The following is an 18,553-nucleotide window of genomic DNA, read 5'->3' on the forward strand; positions in this document are numbered from 1 at the left end:
GCTAAGCTAACAAGCTGCTAGCTTTATCTTTACAGTACAAACAGAAGAGTGGAACCAGTTTGCTCATTTAGCCGTTGTCAAGATAGCAACGTTCATCATGAATGACCACATCTAACATGTTTGATTGACTTTCTTCTGTTTCCTGTCTACAGAGTCTACTCGCTCACTGAGGGCTCACAACTCTGTGTCGGCTTCAACACCACCAGCTCCTGAAAAGGTGACACCATCTCCAGCCACGGAAAGTAGCGGTGGAGGAAGCACCCGCAGGAAACTCAGAACTCCTGTTCGACACACACCTGGTAAGAGCCATTGTCACCGAGAAGTGAGGCGTAGGTTTATAGTTTAAGAAGAAAATATATACATTTGATCCGTCCTGCCTGCTACTGATACGTATTTTCTTCTTGTGAATCAATGTCCGCCCCTCTCAGGCTCTCCTGTCAGCCCTTCATCTCCAACCACAGTCCACCTGAATGGCCACAGCAGTCATGTGACCGTCGGCGTGGGGAGGAGGGGACGGAAATCCCGGGCGGATGCGCCAGTGAGTCCTCCAGAAGCCGCGACTCCAGGGAGCCCTTCCAGACCCCGGGGCCGCCCTCCCGGCAAGAAGAGAGGCAGGAAGAGCAAGCAGGAGCTGGAGGAGATGAGAAGGAGCGGCAACCGCAGGAGCTCCACCCCCGACGATGACCTCGACCAGTCGACGGGGGATGAAGGCGGGACGTCATCCGCGCAGGAAACATCCGTGTTGTCGGACTCTGGCACTGCGTCGACGCCCAGACGGCGCGGCCGGCCCCGAGCGGTAAAAACTGATGAAGACGCTCCTCGTGCTGAGTCACCGGAGCCACCCGAGCCCTCGCCACTGAGGAGGAGCAGCAGGAGAACCAACGAGGAGGTGACGCCTCCACCTCAAGCTCAAGCTCCTCAGCGATCCAGTCGGAGGGAGGCTCCGAAGGAGGAGGCAGGGGACGGTGATGGGGACGGGGACGGGGACGGGGAAGGAGGGTCGATGCGCACACGCAACCAGGGGCGACGGTCTGCCTGGTACATGGAGGAGGACTCTGAGGAGGAGCAGAGGCAGCTGCTGTTTGAGGACTCATCAATCACCTTCGGCACCTCCTCAAAGGGACGCGTCCGCAAGCTGACAGAAAAGGCCAAAGCCAATCTGATAGGCTGGTAACAGAGACAACAGAGCAGACACACAGGATGTGAGGAGGAGGCTGGCTCCTCTGACAGAAAAGAAATCTGGTGGAGATTTCTGAGCTCATGTGATGGAGGAGCAGGGGGGGAACTTGTGCTTGGTGTTGTATGCGTTTGGTGTGCGCGTATGTGTGTGCGTCCGGGGAGCCGCTCGTCCAGCTGCTGCTATTTAAAGCTGCAGCCGTCGGGGAGACACAAGAGCGCTGTTATCTGTCCACTCCTCCTCCTTCTCGGCCAAGCGAGCACATCGTTTGTGGCGGCCGATGGCTTTCTGATGAAGCATGTTCATTTGTTCCTCCGACGTTATTGGTCCATGTTGGATCCCACGGGAGCTCACAGACTCCTACGCTGGTGGTCTTGTGACTTCCTCCTGTCCAGTGAACCACTCTTCACCTCCGTCTGACCTTAAACACTGTTGCTGTCAGACTGGGCAAAACAGTTTTAGTACTTGAACAAACCCAGAGCGGAGATGGATGTATCTTATCTCACTCTTGCTATTTTTGAGGACTTTTTCAAGAGTCTCTGCTGGGTCGGTCAAAGACGCCCACTGGGCTGAAATTGCTCGGTCCGTGACGGATTGCAGACCGCTGGCCTGACAAGGTCTTTCACCACCCCTCTTCTTCATTGCCCCCGCTCTTTTTTTATAAGAACCCCTTCTCTGCTTTTTCTAAGATTTGTACGTGATGATCGGCTCTCTGTTTTCCGAAGTCTTACACATTGGCTGACCTGAGCGTGTCCGTCTGCGCTAAAATACCAAATGGTGTACCTTTTGTTGGTACTGTAGATCTGTAGGTTTTGTTTACTGTGCGTGGGTGTGTGTGTGTGTTTTTTTTTTTTGCATGTTCATTAGAAAGAAAAAGCATCTCTTTCCTTTTTCTTGAAGCTGTTTTTACTGTGAGGAGGACGAAAAGGATGCATGGGTGAAAGGGGTTCATTTACATGTCTAGATAGATCATGTTTCAACACGTCCTCAACATTAGCAATACCTTGTGCCTTTATGTCTTTGGTGTGTGTGTGTGTGTGTGTGTGTGTGTGTGTGTGCGCGCGTGTAAGTGTGCTTGGCCTCTGCCCTGCAAAGTTCACGTGCCTGTATGCGTACGGACTCGGTTGTGACGATTTTGCGAGTGTGTGCGAGTGAAGGAGCGTGTGTTTTTACAACACAGTCGAGTGTGTCGTTCACTTTCAGCGTACAAACAGTGGCATACAGTTTGATCGTTGTGAAAACCTCTCAAAGAAATGTATTTATAGGCGTTGAGGAAAAAAAAAAAAAAGACTTTACTGTTGTTGTAAAACCATTATTCATGTCGATATATTATCCTATAACCAACCTATTGTCAGTTTATACCTAAGGTACAGCCAGGGGAGCTCTGGGTGACTAGCTTTGAGATGCACTTACCACAGACCGGTTATCAATGCAGTCGTAGGGAGTTAACCCTTTGTATTTTAAAAAAATTGTTAACATATAAAAACACTTTTTAAATGTTGATATGTTTCTATGGTGACCACACACACGCACACACGCACACACAATTCTGTCTCGCGCGTTCTGGCGCTTGTCCCGGGGCGAACGGGACCGAGCCAGATCAAACTGGATCGGACTGAGAGAGACACGTCTTATATTCATCTTTCTGATTGTGTGCCTTTGCTACTCTGGCATATTGAATCCTCGGTTTTCTGCTTTTTGGGGCCTTTCTTTTAGTTTTATTTTATTTTTTTTGTTGGACTTCCTGCTTGTCGTTTGGTTCAGAGAACTGGACCAGGACTTGGACTGGACCTGACAGGCTCCTATGGGGGGGGACGGCTCGTGAAAGAGAGAAAAGCCGGAACTGGAGACAAACATATTACGTCACTCTCTGTACACACAACTACTGGAGCGAGTTCTACAACGATGAAGGCTTCCACTTTAATCCTGTTTTTTTTCTGTTTTCACCCCCAGCACAAAGCAACTGGATGCCAAAATCAGCCACTTGTCACATCGGTGTCACTGGGGAGAACTGGACAGTAGCATCTATATGCACCTGATTCATTTCATAGATCCTTCTGTCACGTATTCGTGAATATATATCTCATCTGTTTATCGTCGTTTTGTTGTTCTGTTATGGATTTGTCAATGCCAAATTCTGTCTTTGGGCACTGAAGTTTTTAGACCATGGCTTTTTGAATGTGTTTTATTTTACTGTCTCCGCAGTGAACGCGTTGAGCTCACGTACATTATAACGTGTCAGTTGTTTTTCCTGTCTGTGTCTCCGCCATACAGGACGATATTTCGATGGCTAGATCTGTGCAGTTCGAGTGGGGGGGATACAATTAACAACTTCTGTTTTTCATTTTTTTTTTCTTTATATTTACTCCACAAAAGATGTGTTTATATTGTGTATATGAAGAGTTTTATTCCAGATTGAGACAGACTGAAACACTGACACCTTCCTCCACAGATGACTGTTGGCATGAAAATAACTAGTCCCGTTTACTATTAAAGGATAGGAAGCGAAAAATGATCTTTGGCCGCAGAAATATGCGTTTTGTGTACAAAGAAACTCTTCATAGGCACATACAGGTTTTGGATTTTTTTGTTCCTATCTCGATCACAAATAATCATATTTACTTATGCACAGATTATCATGAGTGAGGAAGCAAAATCTTAGAGCCAGGGTTCTTGAAAACGTAACGTATGAGCTCACTTATACACATTATGTTTACATGAGACGACTAAGACAGACATTGCTCGAGACTCCCAAGATGTTTGCCGGACTTTGGTGTGGGTGCATCTACAGCTGCGACGATGAGGCGACTAATTGATTAGAGGGTTGAAAGAAAATGAATCACAGAGTATTTCTGTGATCGATTTATCGTTTCAATTATTCTCAAGCAAAAATGTCAAACATTTGTTGGTTCCAGCTTCTTAAATGTCAGGACGCTTTTCTTTTTCATTTATGAAAGTAAATGACAACAACAGCGGGGGGAGCAGATTAGATTGACACTTTGCAACACCGGAAAGAATGAAAGTTCAGTCGTTATGTCCTCAACTGATGCCGATGGAACGTGAAAGTGGCCGAAGTTTTGTGGTCCACAAAACATTTCTGAAGCTCGGACAGTATAGCAGCACTGAAGAAGACGGAGACTTGCCGCAAAACGTAAAATGGTTCCATACAGTTTGTCTGCTGTAATCCAAGCCTTGGGTCGCCCTGGGAACCTAAAAATGATTTGAAAAGAAAATATTTACACCCTTGACGCACGACCGAGCTTGTGCACCGACTTTAGATGGGGCGTGTGCTAAGTCTATTAGCTTAGAAGCTAAAGTGAAGTAAATAATGTCATCACGGACCAATTTGGGTTTTTCAGGGCTCCCACTGATATGGATCCCGTCAGATGAACTGTATGAAGCCACTTTGTTTTTATAATTTAAGAAACTTTGTCTATAACATAGGCAGGAGAAAATACCTTCAGTTAAGGCCTGATTCACGTAAAAACACACAACAGTTGTCGTATGCATTTACGTTTTAAAACAAGTCTCCGGCTCCCTCAGTTGTTCAGGAGAATACTGCAACACTGTTTTGCTGCGAAGCTCCAGAATTTTTTTTGTGGACTTCAAAACTTAATCCGACTTTCCTTTTGGCGTTGGGAGATGATGACTGAGGTTTTTTTTTATATTTAGGTGAACTTATCCTTTAATCGATACTGAGAATAATCATTCGACGCAGCTGTAGATGCATCCGTTTTGAATCTGGATAAAGCCCGTCAACAGCAGTCATTATATCCCCATTAAGAGAGGAACGGGTGGAGTTCCCATTGAGACACAATTTAAGTTGGAATGCGGCCGTCATATTAAAGTAAACATTGACTGTGTTGGTTCTGCTGTTGCTCCTTCTTCACCTGATCACCCACTCCCCCACCTGTATCTCTCAAAAATGTCAAAGTAAAAGAGCTGATGTAGCGCTGCTGGTCAGGTTACTTTAACCATCTCAGTAATAATAATAAAACGCTTGTAATCATGTCAGAGGGGCCTTAAAAGCAAATCATTCGGTTCATACATAAGAATTGGTTTTATTCATTCATATCAGTCGTGGACCTCAGTTTTCGGACGCATTCGTATTAAAAAAAATTCTAAATTTCTTCACCCAGCAGCTCAGATCAGCCCTCTTACTTAACTTCACCCTCGCTGCATGCTGGAGCTCATGTACACATACATTTACCACGGGCCTGTGCCGGAGTTTGGCAGAGTTGTGCTGTTTGTGGCCCCTGAACGGGCATCGTCATCATCACAGTGTTTGGTCACGGGGGGGTTAAAGGTCACTGTGTGTGGGTGTGACTGGAGCGGCTGCATGTGAGCCACCAGGATGCGTTTTTGGGGACGTTTTTAAGTTTTAAAGGGAGCGTGGGGATGGTAAAGAACGGGAAGGGATCGGGTGGAGAGGGGGGGCCTTGTCTCACATGAACCAGTTGAAGAGGATGTCTTTGTTAGTTTGGATACTTTTTATATATAAAGGAATTAATGCAAAAAAGAAGCATAAAGGCTAGAATGTATGTGTAGGGGAGTACTGCTGTCCTGTTAGTTCATACCAATATTTTAAGTAAATAAAAGTTGTGTTTCCATATCCACTCTCCCTCGCTGTTGTTGATTGTTGTTTTTAACCTAAAGTCTTATTATTCGTGACATGAAGGGGAAACACTTCTATTTATGAAGTGGTGAATTTTGAGATTTCAGGTTATTTTGCTCCCATAACATGTCTTTCTTTTAGACTGTTCATTTATTCAAATTAGAGCAAATTAATTTGGTTTATTTGCATTTCTACACTTGCAAAAATGTGAAAATAGTCCCGACAATAGTAATGAACTGGGGAAGTGTCAATATGATATCTATTAGTTAAACCTTTTACACGATTACACCATTTCCCCACCAAAAAAGTGTGTGTGATTTTACAAAACACACATTTAAAGGCATTTTTTCCACCTCAGTTGCCCTTTCATACATCAAACTCTCCACTTTTATGCCTATTTATACTTATGTATACTATACTATGTATGGAGGGGGTTTTGTTCCTGATTTATAGAATATACAACTTTATCCCCAAAAGCAATGGTGAACATCTATTTTAAATGGCTGCTGATGGTATTTCCCAATTAAGGGAGTGATGAAAAATTGATATTTGAAAAATCCTGTCCCTCTAAAATATATTTATGCAAATTTGTCAATTTTTAAATTGGATAATTTTTACATATAAAAACAAAATAAATCTGAAAACTTGTAATGCAAATATATGCATATATATTGTCTTAATGTGAGTAATCAATTGAGGAAGTTTTATTATGACATCCAATAAAAATATGACTCCAGTCACCTGTAGTCTCCCCTCAAGGGTTACAGTATGTGGGATATTTTCAAAATAAAAGCACATTTGTTTGTTCTCTAAAGAGTGTAGAGTTATTATAACACAGCCTGTTAACAATAATACATTCAGTCGTGTTTAACAACTCTTCCACCCAGCGTTGGAGCTGCGTTACTGCCTGTAACAGCCTCTTGTTCCTGCCCGGGGCCACAAGGCTCGGCTCTTCCTGACGTGGCGAGCCGCGAAAGGCCCGCCGACCTCACCGTGGGCTCCGGTGATTGGGCAGACTACCTGTTGGCCACAAACATGTAAATCCGCAGGTGTCGGCGGAGGCATGTGGATGAGTGTTTGGTTTATGTAAATAAAGCAGAAGTGAAACCGGGTGCGCTGCTCTGCTTTCAGGCGCACAGCAGACGCGCTCATGTGTCACAGATATCTGGAGAACAGACTTTGGATTTAACACGAGGGTGAGTCACATTAAACACAATAACGAGCTTTGACACGAACGTCGTTTCGCTTGCGTTTCCTCTTAATGTTTATGTAGCGCAGTATGTTGGAGCATATTCGACCTACTTCCTATAAAATGCGGTTTAAACATGCGTGTCAGTAAATCAACATGTCCGGAGAGGACAGTGTCAACAGAACTGCCTGTGTTACTTTAAAGCTCACTTTCTCTTACAGACATGGCTGACACATCGACTTTGGACTGAGTTAAAACTTTTTTTGGGGTGTCGCACCTGCTGCATCCACCTGACCTGCGTTTCCGTCCCCGGGTGACGGCTGCGCAGTGATGCCTCAGCTGTCAGGCGCCACGGTGCTGCAGCTGGTGCTGCTGCTCTCCGCCGTGCCCGCGCAGTACTTCATCTCCCGCTGGAGCGGCACCACGGCGGCGCAGCGCTTCCACGCCACCACACGGTAGGTCCGGCGGATCCGCGCGTAAAGTGGGTTTCATGCGCCGATTCAGCGTGTGTGGACTGTATCACATCCAGCATAAATATTAAAGTGAAACTATGCTTATCTAATGGATGCGTCTCCCGTTTGTGTCTGTAATTTATAATACTGGGTTTCAGTTTGCTTAAAATTTGGAGAGACTGGAGAACATACTTCGATGTGTGGATGGACTGGGCCAACCAGCAGATGTCCAAAGTCCAGTGAGTGATGTTTGTAACTAAAAAAAACCCCTGTGATTGACTGAGACACACATTATTTCAGATATTCTGAGATAGGCTATATTCATGATCCTCTCTGGCACTTCTGTCAATCTCCTGTATGTCCAAACTTGACTATATGTTTTGCTTTTCAAAGGTCTTTCCTTGGTTTGGCGCAGGATGAAGACATGTTACAAAAGACTCTTGCATTAGAGGCCATGGTTCATGACAACGACCAGGGGTTCTTTGGAGGTTTGTGAGTTTTGATTTGAATTAAACCTAGTTGCAAAGAGAACATCGAGTCTCTACCGTAGGGGTCTTCACGTATTATTCCTACTCATGATGGCCCACAGACAGATGCAGACACACAATGATTTGCAAAATGTCCATTGTTCACCAGGCAAAATAAGAAAACATAGTCAACAGTTCATGACATGTGTTCCAGTAATTCCTTACTGTTAATTTTCAAGAAAGGGCAACTAAATGTGTTTGGTTTAGACCGAATGTTGAAGCCGATGCAGTGACACCCTCGCTGTTTTCCAACAAACCCTTAAAGGAAGCAAGCAAACATAGGTGACTTCTATCTAAACCCAGCACACAGAATTCTCTCTCTCTTCTTCCTCCCTGCAGCCTCAAAGACGGCGCGCAGCCCTCGTCCTCCGTACGTGTTTCTGCGGGTGGGAGAGGTGGTGATGGAGAGGAACGGCAACTTGATCGGGGTGGTGGTGAGCTGGGACCCTGAGATGCGAGCCCCCCAAGAGTGGGTGGACAGAGTGTACGCCAGCTCCGAGGTGAGCATCCACAACTCCACACACACACAAATCCTCCCCTCTTCATTTGCTTAAAGCCAGGATTGGAAAGTTAAACATTAGCCACTTCAGTGATTTCTGAGACTGTGTGTGTGTGTGTGTGTGTGTGCAGGGCGTCACAGCGGAGAACACGCCTCACTATAAAGTGCTGTTCAGCGGGCCTGGACCCTCCTCTGTGTTAGTCGGATATTTGCCTCAGACACGGCTGGAGCGCATCACAGGGATGAGGGTACGTACTGACAATCACGACACATAATCACACACATTGAATCGATACGTCTTAGACTCACTGTTGGATGTTTCTAGCCGGACATTCCCACCTTGGAGAAATACTTCACACATTTTGACGGGGAGCGCTTCGTCATGCAGCCCTGGCTCCGAGAGCTGTTCCCCGAGGACGACAACGAGGACGTCTGACCGCTCGGCTGTGACGCGTTATATCGACCTGCTAGATTCAAAAACAAAGATTTGAGCAGATCAAAGGATAATCTTCAAATCCCTCCTTGCTGGAACTCGATGCGAGGGTGTCTTCCAAGACTAACAGTCTACATTTGAACAACTTTTATTTCATCGCCATGTAAAAATAAACAAACAGTATTTTAATTTGATTTGACAAAAAATACAGATGATAAAAAAACCATTTGATTTTGCTGCAATGACATTTGCTGCGGTTAAGTTAAATGATAGCAATAAATGCTTGAAGTGTTTTTTTTTCTTTCTATTTTTAAATCTATGTAGTTATTTTTCCATGTATGTAGTTTTTGTGTCGGCTGAGGTAGAAAAAAAAAATCCGTGAAAAACTGCACTTTAATTCAGCCAAGAAATAAAAACACTTTAAAAATGAGACAGTCCGCTCTTTCATGAGTCAGTTCAAATGTCTTCAGAGTTTTTTCCTGCCTTTGTCTCTGAGGCTGAAGGACACAGATACCCGTGAGGAGGCAGTGAATGTGGGTCTGCAGGGAAGGTATGGAAGGGGTGCGGCACCCTGACCTCCGCCTCCCTCCTCGTCATCCTCGCTCCTCCACTCCTTCGTCTCCTCCTCTCTGATCAGTAGGGGGGATCCCAGAGTTTGTTCAAGGAGCTGACTGACTTCACAGGCCTTCTGCTGGGCATTTTCCACCGCTGACACGCACGCACGCCGCCTAGAGCGCAAACAAACACACGCTAGTTACAATTCCTGCATTCGTCAAGAAAAAGGAAGTCTTTTTTTGTGTGATGTGCGTGTTTTTCATACCTCAGTCTACTCAGGCACTCAGCACTGTGGTAAAACTGCGGGGTTCCCACACAAACACTCTTGTCCAGCTTCTCCAGCAGGACACGACATACTTGCTCCATCTTCTCAAAATCTGAGAAGGTGACAACAACCTGTGGAGAAACGGTGTTGCACCATCATATTAAGCTCAATACCCAGGTATGCTGTCAGTCAGTTAAATAGCATAATGACACATTTGAGACATTAGAGTTTGTAATAATACTCCACCTCTGCATCCATGCGATACTGCTCTGCCTCTCGATGGAGAAACCTCCTCACTGAGGCGTCTTTGTCACTGACGCCATGCTGTCTGAGCAGAGTGGATGAAAGAAAAAATGACATTCCTTGCAATCGAGTTGAAATGACCTCACGCACCTTGAAATCAACATATTTGAATTCCACACATAATAAGCAGTGAGCATACATAGAAAAATAACATCTTCCTTCCACATTTGGTTTATCAATAACAACAATTACTCTGGTACATGTTCAATCCAGCACTTTTGAGTTCTATTACATTAGTGTTTCTATTGAATGCTACTTTATACTTACATTCCCATGAAAATCCAAAATAAGAGTTGTGTCTTGTCTCATTAAGTAACAAAATTCAGCATAGGTTTTGAGTCACTGGGTCACATGACATGGAAGCTATTAACAAATAACTGCTGAATTTTCATTATAAATATTCATATAAAATAGAAGAAGCAGTAAAATGTAATAAAAAATACATGTGTCTTATTTTTCCCATTCATTAAAACAATTCGGCATTGGTTTGGAGTCACTGGGTCACATTACATGGAAGCTATTGAAAATAACTGCTGAATTTTCATTATAAATATTCATATAAAATTTTAAAAAAAAGCAGTAAAATGCAATAAAAAGACGTGTGTCTTATTTGTCCCATTCATTAAAACAATTCGGCATTGGTTTGGAGTATAAGACAGTAAATGTTTTTAAAAAAAAATGTAATCATAATTTTCACAAATATCAGGTCAGCACTAAAAAAAAAAAACATTCCTCCGGAGGTTCTGGGAGGCAGCTAACCGTCCTTCTGCTGCCAACACGGGGTGAAACTGAGGAAGAGGCGCCGCTGGGAGTCTCCGGGGTGGATGTCACGGTCTCCACCTCTGACTTCTGCTTGTTTCATGGATACGACTTTGTTTAATGTCACTAAAACTCACACAGCTTGACAGTAGCCTTTGCTTTTACTCGTCAGTCTGTTGATAGCTCTGTACTCAGCGAACAGCACTTGTTAGTAACGTACGCAGCTTCTGCCTGACTACAAACAGCTAGCTAGCTTAAAGTTTAGCGCCTCACTATAAACTACTGTTGAACTCGTTTTAAGTTGAACTGTTGAATGTCTTTATGTGTGTTTTCACCTGACAGCTTGTAAAATGTATTCAAGTCGCCGTGAAACGCTGTCGGTCGCCTCGTTGACGGACCCTTTGCTGCTGCCCACACTGACCCGCACCGACGCTCGGTCCGCCGGACAGCAAACCTCCGCTGTCCCCGTCACCTGGACCTCCCTCCCCCGGTTACTGTGGCGGTTAGCGGCTCGCACCTCGAGTCCGAGCTCCGCTTCGTTACCGGCTGACTCCCGACCAGCTGCCGGTAGTATAGCAGCGAAGACCCGGCTCTGGTTCTCCATATTGATGGGCACTTAAACCAACTTCCCGCTGCTATGGCAATAAGCGAAATGCTCGACGGGACTTGTAGTCTACTTCCGTCAAAACACTACAAACAGTGTGTTGCCAGATCCTGCCTCTCTGAAAGAAGGTAGATCTGTGAGAGGATTTTTTGGAATAAAAACCTCTGTGTTAAAAAAACATAAATCTTATAACACAAAAATAATTGTCTTAAAGTGAAAGTCTCGCCAAAATACAACCTAGGTTTCATTCTTTTGTGAATGTATATGAGTCAAACCTTCTAGTACAGGCATTATACGACATAAAGCCCACACAAATTGCAACAGAAACTCTTTCAGTTGTTCTAGTCTCATGATTGTGTCATGTATAATATACCAAAAGTCCTAAGACATCCAAGTGCTGGAAAGTATTGAAAAATACTGAAATTGGGGATGCCTCAATTTCCCATAACTGCCCATGTTAAAAAATAGATTTATGCATGTCTTCTTGACTGATGTCCACACAAAGGGTTCAATACTGTCCACAATCAACCAGAAACTGTGTTTTAGCTTTCATAAGTGGGTATCTCTTTGGAACCTTTGATTCTTATCAACTGTAACTGTCAGGTAAATTTACTATGGTCCACACAAGTACCTCAGAACATTTTTGATGTCATCAAATTGATCTATTCCACAACACATTTGCACATTCATGATTATTGTGTGAAAGAGTATGTTATTATTATCATGTACCATCAAATTAGCCTACTTTATAGTTAGCTAACAGTAGCTAGCTAACATTACTGTAGCTAGCTAACTGTATATGGTTGTGTTGTTGACAATCGTTTAGCTTGATGTGCGTAACATGGAGACAGACTCTTATTCGTGTAAAAGCATAAGATGACAGAGGCACTTTTAAGATTTACTGTATTTTCATTTTCAGGTCTAACTCATTTTCAATGGGAGTGCTACGGCACTTTTACGATAGCATCAAAATCTCTATTTTTAAAACTCTAAGAAGGCTCGACACAACATGAAACTTTGCCCGTAGTATCACCCGGGTCTCTACACATGAACACGAGCATTGAGAACATTGTTTGTGTACACAGTTTGCTGAAAAGAACATTTTTCTAACAACTCATGTTAGCAGTAGCTTCCGCTCGCCGCAGTCATGGCAGAGGAGAATTATCGATCTCAGAATGCAACGTAACTTTGAGGAGAGTTTTTTTTTAATATTGTTTCTTATATGAGGCTCCTTTTTCAACTTCAAGGTCAATATAGTTTTTCACTAACGACAAAACAATGAATTATCTGTGCATTTATATGGAGCTAAGCTTTAGGAGCGTTCCACCTTAACCGTCGTCCATGTTACATCCCATTCTGAGATTGATACTTCTCGGCTGCCATGACGGTGGCGTGTGGAGAAAACATCTGCTAACGTGAGTTGTTCAAAAACTTTTTTTTTAGTAAACTCTGCGTACACAAACAATGTTCTCAATGCTTGTGTTCATGTGTAGAGACCCTGGTGATACTACGGGCAAAGTTTCATGTTGTGACGAGCCTTCTTAGTGTATTAAAAATAGACATTTTGATGCTATCGTAAAAGTGCCCCTTGCACTGAGAAAATGAGCTGAAAACGAAAATACGGTCAATCTTAAAAGTGCTTCTTTTGTCGTAATTATGCTTTTACACGAAGGTTTGACTCATATACATTCACAAAAAAAGCCTAGGTTGCATTTTGGCGAGAGTTTCGCTTTAATGTAACTCTAAACATCCCCAAAACTCACAAAACACAAGACCTCTGTACTGTAGGACGTTTTTGAGTATTCATGAGTTTCAAATGTAGTCCTACACCTGCCATGTTGGGGACCTACACAGGTGTTTCAATTTGAGTTGTGTTTCTGATTGGCATAGAACTAATTAATTAGTTTGAAACACCTGTGGGTCCCCAACATGGCAGGTATATGACTACATTTGAAACACATTCTGCGTGACGTTTTTCCAACTTGTGATCACGTGATCTGCGTCCGCTTCATCGCACCTGTAATTGGTTCTCTTAATGAGTTCTCAGGGCGCATGCGTGAACGTCAATCGGTTAGCCTAATGTAAAACGCTATAAGTTATCAATTTACTTTAATTCCTCCCAGAGTTGAATTTTGTGATAAGTTGCCCGATTTAGTGCTTTTCACATTGTTCGTTTCAAGCCCACTGAATTACAACATAAGCTTAGCAGAGAATGATAGCATAGCATTATGCTAATTTTCACACAGCATAACAAAGTAGTTAAAGTTAGCTTACTTTTCTGTCTTGAGTTAGCCTGGCCGAAACTTCTGCTCGCCGACCCTAAACATGGAATTCCAGGTAAATTTAAAAAGGTTTTAATGAGTTATTTATTCAATAATTTAATTAGTTAGTGGCTCGTTTAAAGGTATCAGTGCTCAACTGTTTTTGTTTTTGATGTTTACCCAGCTGCTAGCTTAAAATAATTTCTGACAGGCTTTGGAGAGAAGACTGACAGGCGTCCTGCAGGTATGTAGCGTTACCTGCTCTAAACACGAGCTAGCTAAAAGTTGTGTATGTTTACTCGACAGTACCATGGCTAATTTCACCTGTCCTGTGTTCTGACTGGTTGAACTACCTGTCTTGAAAACTGTCTATACCTGTCCATACATGGTCATACTTTAATTTGGGGTTATTTCAAGCTTTTAAAGATTACGCGTGTAATCTAATCTATTGAAATGCAGTGTGTGTTTCGTTTTTGAGTCTTTGTATGTGAGTGAGTAAATGGATGAATGAGATGCAAATTGTATGAATGCAGCCCTTTGCATTTTACCTCTGTGTGATCAGCTGGCATGATATAGTTTTTTATGTAGCAGCAATTATATACTGATTATGCTGTCACTCTCTGAACAGCAGAAGCAAAACAATAATTATGACTTGGGTCAGTCAGTATCTATGGTTGTCCAGCAGGTGGCAACAAAGTATAACATAATGGCATAGTATAAAATATGACAGTGCATTGTCTGCAGTACATTAGTGTAGATACTTATAGTAAGTAAATGCTTTATTTTTGTATTCACACTTGGTATAATTTTGAGCAAATCTCTGCACTCAACATTTATTAAAGTACTTCTGTTAGTTGAAGGAGGATGCAAAAAATAATGACAATAATGATAACAATAGCTGTATTTCCTTACAATGTATTACATTCGGATTATCAATTAAGAACAAATACATAAACAGGTAAATGTTGTGTTTGATTATATAATTTCCTCTTGTTATTATAAATGTTTTAAAGCAGTGTTTCACTGATTAGTGATCAGATCATTTATGGGCCTAATCAATGAGGTAACAGTGGGATACAGTAAACTATATATATTTTTTAATGATGACACAAAAGAAAAATACTGTACTACAATAGTTTAAATGTAGAAATTATAGGAAATATAGAAAATACTACTTTAAAAAGGGCCTTGTGCTGAGTCAGTGTCATTAATCTGTTGGTCCAGAAGCCATATAAAGTGCAGTCGTCTCCATGTTCTGTGGACCTATTGTGTGCCCTTCCCTTTCATTTTTCAAGAACATTTGTGAGCAGCGGAGATTTGATCCAATTCTGGAACGCTGGTTTCTTTAAACACCAGAGTTTGTTTGGTTTCCCCGGAGTATTAAACTGTGAAACGGGCTTTATAATCACAACCTAAAAATACAGGGCCATATTTGTTGTTATTGTCTCTGGTTTCGCCGGTCCCCCGGTATGCTCTGTGAAACTCTAGATCTTGATGCTCCAGCCAAGAAAGATGCAGCACCCACAGCACAACAGGCTATTTTCATATGAGAGGGAGAGAGAGTGAGGAAGAGGGGATAACTCTTTACTGCTTAATCTTCTGTTAAGTCCAGAGCGTTTTCCTTGAGAGGCCTGCAGACTGTCTGCGCCCATCTCCATCACTCATATCTCTGTTCCCCCCCTCCTCCCCTGACCTGAATGATGGCGCTCTCACAATGGGTTTTAAATGCTTAGAGCAACATAGTTGGGCGCTGTGATGTTGTGGTAAATGAAAGTGGCGGTAAATTATTTGTTCGGTTGGTGATCATCACAAGGTTACCAACCACTTACATAAACAAGCATCCATTTTACTCTTAAAAGCATTAATTCCTCTCTTCCACAATGTTTATATAACTACCATCTGTTTAACAGTGCTTACTGTGATGCCTGCCATGAAATTATGTTGTAAAGATTTATATAAAAACCAAAGAAAAGGGGATGGTTGCGTAAATAAAAAGCTGAATAAAGTGATTTGAGGAGGGTTTTGCCCCTCCGCTGTGTCTCTGGATGTTGGGTGAAAAGGGTCTGGGGGTCCTGAGATGGAGACTGTGGCCACTTAGGGAAAAAGATTTGACTGTAATGGTCTCTGAATCTGTTGATGTGTCTCTCGCTCTCTCTTGCTCTCTCAGATGAAGTAATAAAGTTAGCTGTGTTGGAGGCCCTCCATGTCTCTCCATAGACCACAATCAAGGCCCATGCAGTTTTATTGCAGTTTTATTTTCATATTGTCCAAGAAATCTCCAGACTCCCTCCTGTGCCCGTTGCCATAAATCGTATATTTTGACTGTATTTCCTCCACTCTTTCTTTTTTAATTTATGGGTGAAGGCGATAAAACATGCAGCGTGCACTCTGTGTGTCCACAGCTGTCATCTGTCGAGGACTTTATTGTGAAAAGGGAAGAGAAAAAAGTCAAGTTTCATTTTTTATTTCCCTTCACAAATCTCCTTCCCTGTTAAAAACAGATGGTGATAGAATGAGAGAACACAATAAATGGGAGATTTTCATTGTTTACGTCTCCAGACTCTTCCGATGAACAGTTTTATTGGTTATAAAAGCCAACAGTATGCGGCTCTGCTTAACGAAAGGTTCAGGTGGTGATCGTCGTTCCATCAGCGGGAGGTGATCCGAGCTTGCGGGCAGATCTCGATGTTTAACTCACTTTCATAGTTTTCAGAAATGTTCAGTTTTTAACGACTGTGTAATTATAGCATCAGCGTAAACAGGGGCGTAACATTTGTACACTTTGTACAAGGACACGTTGCACTATACGTAGACGATGGCGCCCTCGCTTATTCTGGTAATTGTCGTACGTGCACGATGCAAATTTGCACAATTCATTTAAAAACCGGAAACCAAAAAGAGGTCCTTCAGTTTTATATGTTTTTGTGCCGCAGTTATACTCTCTATATTATATTTCTCAACATGAAGGTCTAAATGGTGTTTCATAGCGTTTTATTATTTTGTTGGCTTTGAAGTAGTCAAACATACTGGTGCCTAATAATAATAATAATAATAATAATAATAATAATAAGAATACTGGAATCAGCTTATAAAATATAAACTATGTCATTGTTTATAATTGTTGAGTTTTAATCTCCAGGAAATAAAAGATATTGAGCCACTGAGGACGTGACCTCAGTGTCCTCGTGGTGGCTGTGACCCTCGGTGTCGTGGAGTGGCTCAGAGGACGCTGTTTGAGGCCAGCGGTTGCACTGGGCTGCTTCCATGTGTAAATGTACTGGGGAAATGCCAGCAAGCTTAATTTTGGAGTACAGTATTGTTTAGCAATCTCTAAAATTCTTGACCAGATCTTAAGAAATTGTTTATCTTGTAAAGAGAATCGTCTAACAGTGGGAGGGGGTTCTGTGATAATTATCCCCCTCAGTTAATAACACGTTGACCCCCCCCCCAGGGTTAGATAACTGCAAATAAAGGAGAAGATTAGATATCGTTGGATGGGATATTGTTATAAATTAGCTTTGCAATAGGAGCTAGAGGAATTGCAAACATGCCTATGAATGTCTTTCTTATTAGCTGTGGAGTGACGCCCGTCGGTCCTGAGAGACGAGCGAGTTCACCGCTGAGCTCTCGACATGTCAGTATATTATCGGAGGTATTTTCTCATGCTGTCGCTCAGCTCCGCAGCCTCCATCTCTGTAAACAGCTCGTAGTCAAATAAACAGTCCTGTCCGCGGCCCCCCCCCCTTCTCTTTCCCATCACTGAATAGACCTTTGTGTCAGCCGATACTCTGACATGTAAGCAGGGAAAGCACAGGTGTAATAAAATCAGGACTGATAGATGAACGATTCGCGGGTTGAAAGAAATTAATCTCCAGCTATTTCTGTAATCAGCTGTTGTGTAGTTCAAGAAAAAATATTGATGTTTGCTTGTTCAAGTCTTGTTAAATGTAAGGCTGCTGCTTACTTTGTAATTTATGTCAGAATATGAAGAGTTTTCTGGTTTTTAGAAGGTTAGTTGGACAGAAGAAGCAATTTGAAGACGTCACTTCGGGCTCTGGGAGTCTGTGATGAGCTTTCCCACAACTTTTGGCATTTTATAGACTAAAATATCAATCGATTAGTCCTGAAAATGACACTGTTTCTGTATAAATCGCTGAGAATAGCCTGTTTGTAACTATTTGCAGCATTGTGAAAGCAGGATTATTGAAATAAGTAATAAACAGTTTGGATGCCGCACCTTTCCTGTTCATTTCCACTTGTGGTCTCTTTTTTTTTAATGGCTCACTGATGAGAGGTTTCCATGTTAGGCCTATGTATCCTCAGCCTTACACACACACACACACACACACACACACACACACACACACACACACACACACACACACACACACACACACACACACACACACACACACACACACACACAGCTCTGGGGCACCGCTGAACCTGTTGTAAAGACCTCATAAAGACTCAACATCTGTTTATTGCAATGCGTGCCAGAAGATTCTGCAACACAGACACCCACCCTGATAAATACCCACCCACTTAAACCCACATGCTCAGAGAGGTCTGCATGTTTTAATTACTGTGCACACACACACACACACACACACCCACACACAGGTGCCCGGGCTAAACACGCTTGTGATGATGATGATGATGATGATGATAATGTGTGTATATGCGTGTGAGAGAGAAGCATTGAGAGAAACTTGATGTGGCTGTGATGCTTTTGCCCTCTTCAGTGAGCTGTAATATGCGTCTATGAGCCGAGTCAACAGGTGTGTGTTTATATACGTTACGCTTCGTTACTGTTAACGGCCTCGTTGTTGACTCGGGTCAGTCCATACATTTCGAGGCGGCAGATCATTGCACCATTCATGATTAAATGACCGTAATCATCCAGTTTGTAAT

At 42.8% G+C, this 18,553-nt stretch overlaps 4 protein-coding genes across 6 annotated transcripts in view; 3 read left to right on the forward strand and 1 right to left on the reverse strand.

Moving 5' to 3' along the window:
• phip (PHIP subunit of CUL4-Ring ligase complex) overlaps positions 1-5,798 on the forward strand; it is a 35,641-nt gene extending 29,843 nt beyond the window's left edge. For both annotated transcript variants that reach the window (XM_030406091.1, XM_030406092.1), the window contains exons 39-40: positions 153-299; positions 429-5,798. In XM_030406091.1, coding sequence (XP_030261951.1) covers positions 153-299; positions 429-1,174 — 893 coding nt within the window. In that variant the 3' untranslated portion in view covers positions 1,175-5,798. The remainder of the gene's footprint in view (positions 1-152; positions 300-428) is intronic.
• A 940-nt stretch (positions 5,799-6,738) lies between these two features.
• LOC115574508 (uncharacterized) lies at positions 6,739-9,322 on the forward strand. The gene is made up of 7 exons (XM_030406094.1): positions 6,739-6,988; positions 7,203-7,436; positions 7,592-7,672; positions 7,827-7,921; positions 8,300-8,460; positions 8,591-8,707; positions 8,785-9,322. Exons 2-7 carry the CDS (start codon positions 7,312-7,314, stop codon positions 8,893-8,895), a joined length of 690 nt encoding a protein of 229 aa, XP_030261954.1. The 5' UTR covers positions 6,739-6,988; positions 7,203-7,311; the 3' UTR covers positions 8,896-9,322.
• Positions 9,268-11,428, reverse strand: irak1bp1 (interleukin-1 receptor-associated kinase 1 binding protein 1). The gene is made up of 4 exons (XM_030406093.1): positions 11,110-11,428; positions 9,959-10,040; positions 9,713-9,843; positions 9,268-9,620 (listed from the first exon to the last, which is right to left on the reverse strand). Exons 1-4 carry the CDS (start codon positions 11,376-11,378, stop codon positions 9,359-9,361), a joined length of 744 nt encoding a protein of 247 aa, XP_030261953.1. The 5' UTR covers positions 11,379-11,428; the 3' UTR covers positions 9,268-9,358.
• A 2,009-nt stretch (positions 11,429-13,437) lies between these two features.
• The window catches only part of LOC115574662 (hormonally up-regulated neu tumor-associated kinase homolog), a 113,290-nt gene continuing 108,174 nt past the window's right edge, over positions 13,438-18,553 (forward strand). The window contains exon 1 of one of the 2 annotated variants that reach the window (XM_030406336.1): positions 13,438-13,715. The gene's annotated coding sequence lies outside the window, so the exon portion shown is untranslated. Of the gene's footprint in view, positions 13,716-13,866; positions 13,884-18,553 lie in introns of those variants that run through there. The other variant, XM_030406338.1, reaches the window with a different exon arrangement.

Source organism: Sparus aurata, chromosome 22 (genome assembly GCF_900880675.1).
Source record: "Sparus aurata chromosome 22, fSpaAur1.1, whole genome shotgun sequence".
Taxonomy (NCBI): Eukaryota; Metazoa; Chordata; class Actinopteri; order Spariformes; family Sparidae; genus Sparus; species Sparus aurata.

Coding starts and splice junctions, on each gene's coding strand:
- irak1bp1 (XM_030406093.1), bottom strand. CDS start 11,378: ATGGAGAACCAGAGCCGGGTCTTCGCTGCTATACTACCGGCAGCTGGT. Junction 9,844..9,958: donor AGTATCGCATGGATGCAGAG/GTGGAGTATTAT, acceptor GTTTCTCCACAG/GTTGTTGTCACCTTCTCAGA. Junction 9,621..9,712: donor GAGTGCCTGAGTAGACTGAG/GTATGAAAAACA, acceptor TTTGCGCTCTAG/GCGGCGTGCGTGCGTGTCAG.
- LOC115574508 (XM_030406094.1), top strand. CDS start 7,312: ATGCCTCAGCTGTCAGGCGCCACGGTGCTGCAGCTGGTGCTGCTGCTC. Junction 7,437..7,591: donor CGCTTCCACGCCACCACACG/GTAGGTCCGGCG, acceptor ACTGGGTTTCAG/TTTGCTTAAAATTTGGAGAG. Junction 7,673..7,826: donor CAGCAGATGTCCAAAGTCCA/GTGAGTGATGTT, acceptor TGCTTTTCAAAG/GTCTTTCCTTGGTTTGGCGC.